The 13264-nt window shown below is 41.3% G+C and overlaps 1 protein-coding gene across 6 annotated transcripts in view; it reads left to right on the top strand.

Moving 5' to 3' along the window:
• The window catches only part of agrn (agrin), a 534989-nt gene extending 521863 nt beyond the window's left edge, over positions 1-13126 (top strand). For all 6 annotated transcript variants that reach the window (XM_063033167.1, XM_063033166.1, XM_063033165.1 and 3 more), the window contains 3 exons: positions 4684-4908; positions 5940-6043; positions 9235-13126. In XM_063033167.1, coding sequence (XP_062889237.1) covers positions 4684-4908; positions 5940-6043; positions 9235-9395 — 490 coding nt within the window. In that variant the 3' untranslated portion in view covers positions 9396-13126. The remainder of the gene's footprint in view (positions 1-4683; positions 4909-5939; positions 6044-9234) is intronic.
• The last annotated feature ends 138 nt before the right edge of the window (positions 13127-13264 follow it).

Genomic DNA, 13264 nt, shown 5'->3' with positions numbered 1-13264 from the left:
ATAACACTTGCAGGCTGACCAGCACAACCCTCACTGACATCACTGATGCATTTCACTGTGTTTCGATGTACATGTGACAAATCAAACTAATCTTTATCTGCTTTTGAACCGATGTGGTCCTTGATGTGTGGGTGGACCCACAGCACTGTTAGGGAGGGAGTTTCAGGCTTTTGTCTCGGCGGTGGTGAAGGAACAGCGATACAGATAGGTGTCTGATTTGAGGGGACAATGTTACAAATAATAATGCAGCTAGATGACCATGCATCATTAATTGAATGAGGAGGCCATCTAACTGCTTACAGCAACCCTTCCACAATGTCTATTGGACTCATTGAAAACACATCGCTGCTTATTTTTCCACCAACCCAACCCCAACTTTTTCCTCAAAAGCATAGTGTTGTGCATTTGATATTTCAGTAACATTTGGAGTAATCTTGTAAATATATTGTTTCATTAAGTGTTCTGGTACATTTGAATAACTACCGGTTATATGCAAAAGTATGTGAATTACGTATGTCATCACGCTACCACGTGATACATGTGCACCTCACTTAAACTAAGTACAAAGTTAGACTCATATTTCAGATTTCCATGTCTTTCTTTGAATTAGTTTCATGTTTTGAAGTTACGAAGAGCCATTGCTTATCTCTCATGTCCCATTGGCTAACTCGGGGCTCATCCATGGGAGATGCCTAACACCTCTCAACCTTTTTTTGCAATAATACTAAAGTTGCCTTTCTCTAATTACTCAGCTAAGGCTGGGGATCAGAATATTGGAAGTTCAGGGAATTAAACCAGGATGGAATGTTGATTGATAATTTAACTTCTTGTGGGAGGCTTTAGTTTCACGTTCAGATTCAGATCCAGATTTATTTATCACACGTACATCGAAACATACAGTGAAATGCGTCATTTTCATTAACAACCAGCACAATCTGAAGATATCAAGTGTCACCAAATATTCCACCGCCAGACTAGCATGCCCATTTTTCTGGTCACACTGAAAAAGTAAATTTTCTTTCCTCTGTTTTGCTTGCTCCAAAAGTGATCTGCCCATCATCCTTGTCTCAGGGAGATTAATATCTTCCCAATTCTTATTCATCCATAAACACTCTGTGGCCACATTATTAAGGTACACCTGTACATCTGCTCGTTAATGAAAATATCCAGTCATCGATCATGTGGTAGCAGCTCAATGCATAACATAGTGAAGAGGTTCAGTTGTTGTTCAGACCAAACATCAGAATGGGGAAGAAATATGATCTAAGTGACTTTGACTGTGGAATGATTGTTGGGTCCGAACTGGGTGGTTTGAGTATCTCGGAAACTGATGAGCTCTTAGAATTTCCATGCACTACACTCTCTAGAGTTTACAAAGAATCTTGCAAAAAGCAAAAGACATCCAGTTCTGTGGGTGAGAACACCTTGTTAATGAGAGAGATCCAAGGGGAATGGCCAGACTGGTTCAAGCTCTGGTGACAATAACTCAAGTAACCACGCATTACAGCAGTGGTGTGCAGAAGAGCTTCTCTGAACACAAAACATGTCAAATCTTGAAGTGGATGGGCTACAGCAGCAGAAGATCACGAACATACACTCAGTGGCCACTTTATTAGGTACCGGAGGCGCTGAGTATATTTCCTAGTCAAGCAAAATGGGACACTACAGAATTGGAAGGGGATTGATGACTACTGTGTTCTCTCAGTGGTTGTTCAAAGGTCCAATTTAACGTCAGAGAAATGTATAGAATATACATTCTGAAATGCTTTTTCTTCGCAAAAGAAGGGGTTACTGTAAACGTTATTCAACTTTCCCTTGTAGAATGGTATTTCCTGACTTTTTTTACTTTCAGTGTGCAAAATTATGATGATCTCAACAAACCAATGCTAGGTGCTGTCATCTTTTAAATTTAAAGCTTGCTTGGTTAGTTAAAGTACAGCCTGGCTTCTTACAGATCTTTAGATTTTCCACAACGATTCAGCAGTTAAAAATTATCCTCACTGCTACTTACTGCATGCATGCATTTTTCTTTCTGCCCCCTAAGTCCTGAATTCATGGACTATCCCATGGAGCAAAGGTGAGTATTCACGCTTACACAGCCTGCTTTTGCCTGCACCTGTGCTCCTGTGTGTGGTGGCTATTGTGCTGTTTTGGTCCTATTGTGAGAGAGAACTTGAACTTGCTGTACAAACCTACCTTTCTGGTTGATTAAACACAAGAAATTCTGGAGATGCTAGAAATCCAGAATGCAAAACGCTGGAGGACCTCAGCAGGTCAGGCAGCATCTATGGAAGGGGAATAAGCAGTTGACATTTCAGGCCGAGACCCTTCATCAGAACTGGAAAGGAAGGGGGAAGATGCTAGAATACGAAGGAGGGGATGTGAGAAGAAGTAATACAAGCTAGAAGGTGATAGGGAAGACCATGTAGGTGGGATGCTTGGGAGGTGAAAGGTGGAAAAGGTAAAGGGCTGGAAAAGAAGGAATCTGATAGGAAAAGAGAGTGGACTGTGGGGTAACAGGAAAGAGGAGTGGAACCTGAGGGAGGTGAGAGGCAGGTTAGAAGAAGAGAAGGAATAAGAGGGGGGCCAGAATGGGGAATGGTAAAAGAAACTGGAAAGGAGTCCTGTTGCAGAGTCGTGGCCCAAAATGTTGACTGTTTATTCCCCCTCCTTAGATGCTGCCTGACCTGCTGATTTCCCTCAGAATTTTGTATGTGCTTTTATCTTGTTTACTTGATTTTCACAGAATTGCAAATTAGGCAGAGTATATTTCCTTAGCTTGTTCTTCTTCTTAAGCCCATTACCCCTTGCTGGGGCATAGGCTGCAACCGGCAGCTCAGCCGAGTCCTCTCTCCTGGGCCTGGTATAGCCCATCTTTGAAGATGCTCCTTCTCCCAGGGATGAGATCTTCTGTTGATGTTTCTGTGGGTATGTGGTGGCTGAGGTTGCTATGAAATGTGAAATGAGTCTTCACAGTTCAAAGTAAATTTATTACCAAAGTCACCAAATACAACGCTGAGATTCATTTTCTTGTTGCCACATTCAACAAATCCATAATTAAATAATAAATAATAACCATAATAGAATCAATGAATGACCACATCAACTTGGGCATTCAAACCATATACAAAAGACACAAACTGTGCAAATACAAACAGAAAGAAATAATAATAATAAATAAGCAATAAATATTAAGAACATGAGATGAAGAGTCCTTGAAAGTGAGTCCATTGATTGTGGGAGTAAAATTTGATGAGGCAAGTAAAGCTGAGTGAAGTTATCACCTTTATTTCAAGAGCCTGATGAGTGAGGAGTAGTAAGTGTTTCTGAACCTGGTGGTGTGGGTTCTGAGGCTCCTGTATCTTCTTCCTGGTGGCAGCAGCGAGAAGACAGCATGTCCAGGGTGGTGGGGGTCCCTGATGATGAATGCTGCTTTCCTGTGACAATGTTCCATGTAGATGTGCTCACTGGCAAGGAGGTCTTTACCCCTGGTGGAATGGGCCATATCTACTACTTTTTGGAAAATCTTTAAATCAGAAATTAGCAATTTTGCATGCATACATAATTGCTTGGTGAAACTGTAATGATTACTCGAGGATTAAAGATCCATTATTTATTCTTCTATTGGATTGTACAGCAGTTAGGTTGCTCTCAATTCCTTTGAGGCTATTTCACCTCTGAATGTTCTTTATCTCTGGAATTTGTGACTGTGTCGTAGCCGTAACCAGTATGGTCTAATAACTTTCTCAAGTTCACTGGCACCAGATTCAGATATACTTATCATGTGCACATCGAAACAAACACTGAAATGTGTTGTTTGCATTAACAGCCAACACAACCGAAGGATGTGCTGGGGGTAGCCCTTAAGCGTTGCCACACCTTCCATGCCAGCATAGCATGCCCACCATGTTTAGCAGACCAACGCAACCAACAGCAACAAATCAACCAGAGCAAAACAACCTCCTTCCCACCCACTGCCCCCACATTAAAAACAGCCCCTTTCCCACTCACCCACCCGCTGCCCCCACATACAAAACAACCCCTTTCCAACCCACCCAACCACTGCCCCCTCCAGTACACAAAGTCGTAAAAACTGCTGTGTGAATGCTGGATTTTTTCTTCTTTTAACTCGATTCATACTGTGCTCATTGCTGTCCTCAGGGAGGACATACAGGAGCCTGAAGACACACACTCAATATTTTAGGAATAGCTTCCTCCCCTCCGCCATCAGATTTCTGAATACACCATGAACATCGTCTCACCTTTTGCTCTCCTTACGTATTTTTAATATATTCCTTACTATGTTATAGTGATTTTTTATATATTATACTGTACAGCCACCACAAAACAATTTAATGACATATGTCACTGATAATGAACCTGATTCTCATTCAGTATTATACTGTCCTATGAACAGTCAACCACTATTATTGAATGCCATAAGATTCGGTGCATCCAAGCTTTTGAGTTTTGTAATTCCATTTAAACAAGATCCACATATTCAGGCCACCGGGTGTATGGAAAATACAAAGTATTGAATTTAACTTCTAATGGCAATGTTTTTTTGCCACAGTGACAGAGGAGTTATGGGACCCTAAAGGTGATAGTAAGTGTTTTTGGTGTTAATTATCAGTGTGGAGTTCTGTGCTTGTTCTTTTAACGTATGTTTATTTTTGTCTTTAGTGAGAAAGCTATACAAGTTAATTATTTTGAGCTGAGCATCAAAACAGAAGCAACGCAGGGCCTGATTCTATGGAGCGGGAAGATTGCTGAGAGATCAGACTACATTGCGCTGGCTGTAGTTGATGGCTTTGTGCAGATGACGTATGACCTTGGGTCGAAACCCGTCATTCTCCGGTCTACAGTGCCAGTTAACACCAATCAGTGGGTCCGGATCAAAGCTAACAGGTAATGCTTAATGACATTGAATATAGGAGTGAGGGGGTCCCTTCGTCAAGCATGTTCCAATAGACAGGATCTCCGGTGGCCACCCATTTCAATTCAATTTCCTATTTCCATTATAACATGTCAGTCCATGTCCTCCTTTACTGCCATGATGAGGCCACACTCAGGTTGGAGGAGCAACACGTTATATTTCACCTGGGTAGCCTCCAACCTGACGGCATGAACGTCAATTTCTCTAACTTCCATTAATTTCTTCCCCTTCCTCCTTCTCACTTTTTCCATTCCCCAATCTGATTAGCCTCTGATCACTCTCCCCCTCACCTGGCCTCACCTATAAGTGGCCAGCTTCTACTCCTTCCCCTCCCTCCACCATCTCTAATATTTTAGTAAATGTCAAAACTTTACATGAATGTGCTAGAAATTCAAAATATTATATATCTATCAAATCTATGTTTATATAATTGTTTTCCCCATGTGTAGAATCAGATTTTGTTATCTGATTGTAATAGTATTATTTAATGTTTGTATAATAATTCAACATAGAGCATTTAGAACTTAGAACATAAATATAGAACATATTGAACATGGAACAGTGCAACTTAGTACAAGCTGTTAGGCCCATGGTATTTGCCATTTTAAAAAATGTTCTTGACTCGAGTCTCAGATTAGATTCAAGGGGCCACATGGCCCAATTCTGCTCCTATGACTTATGGTCTGTTCTAAAATCAATCTACCAGGGGTTCCCAACTTTTTTATGCCATGAACCAATACCATTAAGCAAGAAGTCCATGGAGCCCAGGTTGGGAACCACTGAACCCTTCTCTCCTACATAGATTTTCATAACTTCTATTGTATCTCTTTATGTTTTCCTACAAATGCCTACACAAAAATGTATTTCAAGGTAGTAGATGGGGATATATATGTTTTTCGATAATAAATGTACTTTGACTTTGATATTGACAATATTATCATTGTGTTAACTCATTTTAGTTTTATGTTGGCTTCATTGTGTGCTTGTACTGACTAACCAACAGAAAACACAGATATGGGACTTTACAAGTGGGAAATGAAGCCCCCGTAACCGGGTCGTCTCCTGTTGGTGCCACACAGCTGGATACAGACGGAGCACTCTGGCTTGGTGAGTTGGCAACCATGATACTTGACCATTGCCTGTTGATCCAGCAACGAATGGCAAAGTGTTTAAGTGGAATCAAGTCAGGATGCTATTCAGAGTGGAGATGTAACGTGGTAGATTGTGAGGCCAAGAGTCCATTTATTGTGTCGGGGAGTGTTCAATATCCTTATAACAGCGGGGTGGAAGTTGTCCTTAAGCCTTGTGGTATTTGGTGGTGTGGAACTTTTGGCCCCACATCACCAGCTTCAGGAACAGTTATTACCCTTCAACTATCAGGTTCCTGAACCAGCAAGGGTAACTCCATATTTCATCATATTATGTCTGGGTAGCCTCCAACCTGACAGTATGAACATCGATTTCTCTGAATTCCAGTAGTTTCTCCCCCCATCCAGCCTGACTTCTTTTTCCATTCCTCATTCTGGCTACCCTCTTACCCCTTCTCTTCACATTAGCTCCATCTGGTGCCCCTCCTCCTTCCCTTTCTCCCATGATTCACTGTCCTCTCCTGTCAGGTTCATTCTTCTTTGGCCTACGTTTCTATAGAACTCATTTACACCCACCTACCCTCCCCCTCAACGGTTTCACCTATAAGATACCTTCTTCTTCAGCCCTTTAATTTTTCTACCTATCACTTCCCACCTTTCACTTCATTCTACCTCCCCCACCCACCCACTTCTCCCCTATCTTGTCTCACCTATCACCTGTTAGATTGTACTCCACCTTCTTATTCTGGCTTCTTCCCCCTTCCTTTCCAGTCCTGACGAAGGGCTTCAGCCTGAAGCTTTGACGGTCTATTTCTCTCCACTGAAGCTGCCTGACCTGCTGAGTTCTTTACACTTTTTTTTAATAATATCTTGCCTGTAACTCTACCCAATACTCCCAAGTGTGGCCTGACCAACGTCTAACATAACTGCAATATGACTTCCCAACTTCTGTACTCAATGTTGTGACTAATAGCTGTCTTTTGCACTATTTATTTACTTTATATGGTTATGTTTATGCCTTGCACAATACTGCTACTGCAAATTAACAGATTTCACAACATTTAACAGTAAGAAACTGGACTTTGATTCTGAAGGCCAGTATGAAAAATACATTCTCCTCCACCCCGTATATCTGTAACACTGCCTTCAGTGAACTATGCACCTACAATCCTAGCCCCCTCTGTTCTTTAGTACTTCCCAGGGCCCAACTATTCACTATTTAAGTCCTACTTCTGCATCAATTAGTTCCAGTTTATTGTCATCTGACTGTACATATATACAACCAAACAAAACAAAGTTCCTCCAGGCCACAGTGCACCCACATAAAATATTACCATAAATCAGTTAATAAAATATAATTCAAAATACACGTTGTGCGCGACACAGGTAAACAGTAAATGATACAGTAAACATCAAACAGTTCACTGTCCTAGTGATAAGATCTCAGCGGTGTCAGGGTATTCATTAGTCTCACAGCCTGAGGGAAGAAGCTGTTACCCAGTGTGTTAGTCCTAGTCCTGATGCTCCTGTACCTGCTTCCTGATGGTAGTGGGTCAAAGAAATTGTGGGATGGGTGGTAGGGATCCTCAACAATGATTTGGACCTTTTGTGTGCAACGCTTCTGGTAAATGTCACAAATAAGTCAGAGGGAGACCCCAGTGATCCTCCCAGCAGTTTTAGTGAAGTCTCCATTGAAGGTGAGTAAATTAATATTGTAAACATCAATGATCAACTTTACTGTGAGGAGGAAGAACAGGCTGCACACCAGTGAAGTCTGCACTTAAGCTGTTTCGACATTCAGGATCCTGGCCATCGTTATTTCACAGGATTTCATGTGGGAGTATCATATCATCTTCATTAACAAAAGGGCTCAGCTGAGGATGTACTTCATGAGGAATTTGGTCAAATTCCATCTTCCCTGGAACATCCTGCTGCAATTCTACACTGCCATCATCGAGAGCATCCTCACATCAGCCATTACCGTCTGGTTTGGTGCAGCATCCTCTCACAGTGTACACAAACTACAGTGAACTGTCAGGGCAGCAGAAAGGATCATAGGCTGCCATCTATCATCACTTTATTCACCATATATATTTACATGGATTAGGAATTTGCTGGGGCGCAACATGCAACAAACAACAACGTTCAACAATTACAAAGAATAAAAAATATAAAAAGTAAAGTTAGAGGATAAAGTACAGATATGGAATAAAATGTGCATAAATACCAGCATTTGTTTACAATGGAAACTGCATTATAAAAAGCGGTTTAAAGTGTTTACAGTGCCGTGCAGTGACGTGGATAATAGATAGAGGGGGTGGGGAATAACTAGAATGATTGATCAGATTAACTATATGGGGGAATAACCTTTAAGAAGGCATAACGTCTTTGTTTTAGTAGCTCCATAGTGCTTTCTTGAAGGGAGATTTTGAAAAAGACAGTTTGCAGGGTGGGTAGTGTCCGCAATGAATTTTCCAGTCTGCTCACTTCCTCGTCCTGGACACATACGTGCTGAAGAAACAATTTTCTTAGATCCTCCAGTGTGAATACGTTCTTTCAGATGGTCATACCTTTAAGGAGCACCCTGAGCTCAAAATAACCCGTTCTAAAATAGAACATAGAACATTACAACACTGTGCAGGCCTTTGTTGTGCTGAACCTTCTCCAAGATTAGTCTAACCCTTCCTTCCAAGTAGCCCTCCATTTTCTTATCATTCATATTCCGTAAATGTCCCTAATGTATCTGCATCTACCACCACCACTGGCACAACGTACGACTCACCCTACACTCTCTGTTACCATGGGCTTTTGGGAGGGAGCTGCTTGAACATGGTTATCTGTCACCGTGGGGGGGGGGGAGGGTGGAACATAGAACACATTACAGCACAGTATGGGTCCTTCAGCCCACGGTGTTGTGCCGACCTTTTAATCTACTCCAAGATCAACCTGATCCTTCCCTTCCCTACAGCCCTCTATTTTCTTTCATCCATGTCCCTGAAATATCCCTAACTCACCTATCACTGGTTTAGTTATGTATTAATTGGGATTCAACCATGTTAGAATTAAGAGATCCTTGGCTGATAATGCAAAATTCCCAATAATATAGTGAGGTCTGCTTTAGCAAAAGTGCAGAAATTAAAGATCTGATATGTGCAAGGCTTTTAGTGTTAGCAGACACAGTTCTCACAGATAAATGCTCTTGTCATCTAGGTGGAATCGAGAAGCTGGCTCTCGGAAGCCGATTGCCGAAGGCTTACAGCACTGGATTTATAGGCTGCATAAAGGATGTGATTGTTGACCGACAGGAGCTCCAATTAATCGAAGACGCCTTGAATAATCCCACAATATTACACTGTCCAGCCAAAAAATGAACAGGCTATGCCTACTGCTGTAATTATTTTCTATTTTTGTATACTTTTATTGCTTTTTATATTGAAATTTTTTTTTTTGTTGCAGTATATCAAGCTAATCTCACAAGCAAACCAAACAATCAAAACGTCCTCGGCTATAGCTACACTGTACACAGTTAGTTCGGTTGTACTTGAACCTGTGATATTTGGTGCTGGTGTTATCTACTGTCTTCATTGAATTGATTTGCTCCACAATCTAAGAACTAGTTCAGCCCTTCTAAGTCAAGTTCAAGTTTATTGTCACATGTATACTGCTAAATGAAACAACATTCTTCCAGACCAAGGTGCACAACACAGTACATAAAATTCACTCGCAACACGAATGTGTAATATTTCCATAAATAGTAAGTTGCATTCATGACACAAGTTGAAAAGTAAACAGTATAATGCTACTGTTGCATCATGTGTGATGAGACCTGGGTGGTGACAGAGAGTTCAGTAGCCTCATGGCATGGGGGAGGAAGCTGTTTCCCATCCAAACAGTTCTTGTCCTAATGCTACAGTACCTCCTGCCTGATGGTAGGGGGTCAAAGAAATTATTGGACAGATGGGAGGGATCACTAAGGGCTCTACATACACAGAACTCCTGATAAATATCTCTAATTGTTATCAGAAAGATCCCAATGGTGATTGGTAGCATTCAGCACCATTATGATCACTTACCATGGAGCGAATATGATAGACTTGGTTACTTATTTGTCCCCTTGTGTCAAATTACCACACCCAATAAAACTCCAGATATTGTTTATTCCTTTGCTTGTAATAAACGATGCCATTTTGTTTGTTCAATTATATACTTCTTTGAGAATTAGACTATTAGACATGTCACAAGACTGAATGAGGCAATGCAAAATGTATTTGTGGAAACTAGAGATGAGAAATTATTACTCAAAAGCAAATGCAACTGGTGTGGAGCCTTTCCCTTTTGCAAATATCAACGAGAGACGTCATCAAATTAATCAGGACCTGTAATATTTTTTAAATAGATTTTCACAATAATACTAGGCAGCACAGTAGCATAGCGGTAAGTACATCGCTTCACAGTGCCAATGACCTGGGTTCAATTCCTGTCACTGACTGAAAAGAGTTTGTACGTTTTCCCACATGGCCGCATGGGTTTCCTTCCACATTCCAAAGTTGTATAGAACATAGGTTAATTAGTCACATGGGTGTAATTGGTTGGCATGGATTCGTTAGGCCGGAAGGGCCTGTTACTGAGCTAAATAATCTTCAATTAAATGTTTGACATCATCGTGCTTCTGCTCAAAACATTTTTGACTAATTTTATAGTTAGACGAAGAAAATTTGGATTAGATAAAGTAATGCAATCTTTTGTGAAATATTATTGGAGCCTCGATATTGATAGGCATTCCTTCATTCTGTCCGTAATATATTGCTCACTGTTCGTTACAGCAATCCCACAAATTGAGGTAAACATTTACTGCTTTCCATTGACAGGCAAAATGTGGAAAACGTATAAAAACTTCGGTTCCATTTGGAGATCCTTTTATAATGTGCTGACATTATGATTTTCCAGGCACAGAAATAACTCCACTCCTTGTGTTACTGACTGTGTATAGTGTTGGCCAGTGTGTGACAATGCTTTTCGCATGACACTTGTGAGATTGCATGTGGCCTGAAGGTCTTGGACTGTGAAAAATAAGCTGATATTGTAAGGGTGATGGATAAAGACCAGTATTCTGATAGAAATGACAGTCAAGAAGCAAAAAGCTTTGTTCCACATGTGGCATGCCACTGAACCAGCCCCATTATATAATTTTGTCCAAAGCTGCTGCTTGTTGTAGATGTACCACATCTACAGACTTGGCCAGTGGAAACTCCATGGGCATTGGTAAAGCTGTATCCACTTGGGGCTGTTGGGGAAGGTTTGCTGAAAATGAGCTTTGCTTTACTGAATTATGAAATAATTCTTCTTCTAAAGCCTGTCACCCCTACTGGGGCATAGGCCACCGACAGTAGCTTGCCAGAGTCCTCATTCTGGGCCAGTCTTTCAAGTCCAGGTGTAGCCCATCTATATGACTTCTAGGCAAAGATCCTCCCTCTCCCAGGGTTGAGGTCTTTGGAGCTCCTGTTGGCATTTCTGTAGCTCTGGGTTTTTAATGGGATGGGGTTGTTAGCCCCTTGCCCAGTCCTCCCCCTTTCGCAGCCGGGCTTGGGGGCCATCCATGGCAGAGTTCAACTACAAAATACGCCAAGGATTTTGCAAGTGGCCATGAATGTGTCTAGACTGCTGTAAAAAATTTGGTCTTTGCAATGTGCACTGATTCAGATTGGGATACTCGTCATCAGCTTTAGTCATTGTTTTTTTTAAAAAATTTCTAACTCCATCATGTGATTTTTTTTCTTTCCATAGGAAGTACAGTTCAGCCTTAACAATTAGTATGCATTCCTGGTATTTCCATATATTATATGACAGTCCAACGCATTTCATTATATGGCCCTGTGGTGAGGTAGCCTATAAGGAATTTGTTAGAAGTGAGACGAGATAATGCATTGGCAAAGAGAGGCAAAGTGTCTGCCTATTGTAGATGATGATAAAGATCGGAATGTTCTTCTAATACGCAAATGTTCTTCATGGTAGCGTGGCAGCGAGACGCTATTACAGCTTGGGGCATCAGAGTTTGGAGTTCAACTCCGACGCCCTCTGTAAGGAGTTTGTACGTTCTCCCCATGTGATCATGTGGGATTCCTCCCACAGTCCAAAGACGTACTGATTAGTAGGTTAATTGGTCATTGTAAATTGTCCTGTTAAATAGGCGGGTTGCTGGGCGTGGCGGCTCGTTGGGCCGGAAGTGCCTGTTCTGTGCTTTATCTCGAAATAAAAATAAATAATTATTTTGAAGGCCTTCCCCATTGCTGGAGCTGGCATGTTTTATAACGTAACTTGGCCAAAAGATAGTCTGCAAAGGGCAATGACATTTGTAAGGCCTCACAGTGTGATATTGTCATCTGTTCGGTCTATAATTAATTTAGGTGGTTGCCATGGTTTCAATCACTGTCATCAAGTCGCAGGTTTCTCTGCAATATTGTTTATTTTGATGCTTTTATCAAATGACCTCCGGCCCTTTGCAGTGACCCAAAATTTCTGTACCCTGTTGACCTTAGCTTGCTTACTGCACCATTATTACCTGCGGCAGCAAGCACCCGGCCCTCTGAAACACAGGTCACTCGGTTTGAGGGGAGTCCATGGAATGATCTTGCTTGTTTGTCAAACTGGGAATTAAAGAGATCAAGTGAAAAAAGAAACATTCCAAATGCTGTGTCTTGTCTTCAGAGATGTTTGTGAGAAAAGTGTGGGGGGGGGCACGTGGGGAGGCCTGAGAAATGCCTTAAAATGCCAAGTTCGCCAACCATGCGGTGGACCCCACCTGCACACACCTTGTGTGGTGCACATATTTTTATTTGATGTTCTATTGCTGACGTTTTAACTCTAGTGTAAAAACTATTCAAGCCCTTTTTTTTTAAAAAAAGAAGAAAGAAATTGCTGGTTTTATTTATGTGTTTCCATACAATGTATTTTCAGGTACATGGTCATTGAAAACTGCTGTAATTAATCTGTAAGGACACGACACAGTATGTGATCAGCATGATGTAACCATTACTAACTTTATTACTCGTGTTGTTTGGCCAATCATCATGAAATAAAATGTAAAACTTCGAAACATATTTGATTCCCCTCTGTGGAGACGTTTTCATTCAAGTACAGGGTAGTGTAGCAATTAGTGCATTTGCTTTACATCACCTGCTGTAAGACCGGTGTTCGGTTCTTGCCACTGTCTGTAAGGAGTTTGTACATTTTCACCGTGGCG

This window comes from Mobula hypostoma, chromosome 25, assembly GCF_963921235.1.
Source record: "Mobula hypostoma chromosome 25, sMobHyp1.1, whole genome shotgun sequence".
Classification (NCBI taxonomy): Eukaryota; Metazoa; Chordata; class Chondrichthyes; order Myliobatiformes; family Myliobatidae; genus Mobula; species Mobula hypostoma.
Note: the sequence above shows the minus strand (reverse complement) of the source record. Positions and strands in the feature narration are given on the sequence as shown.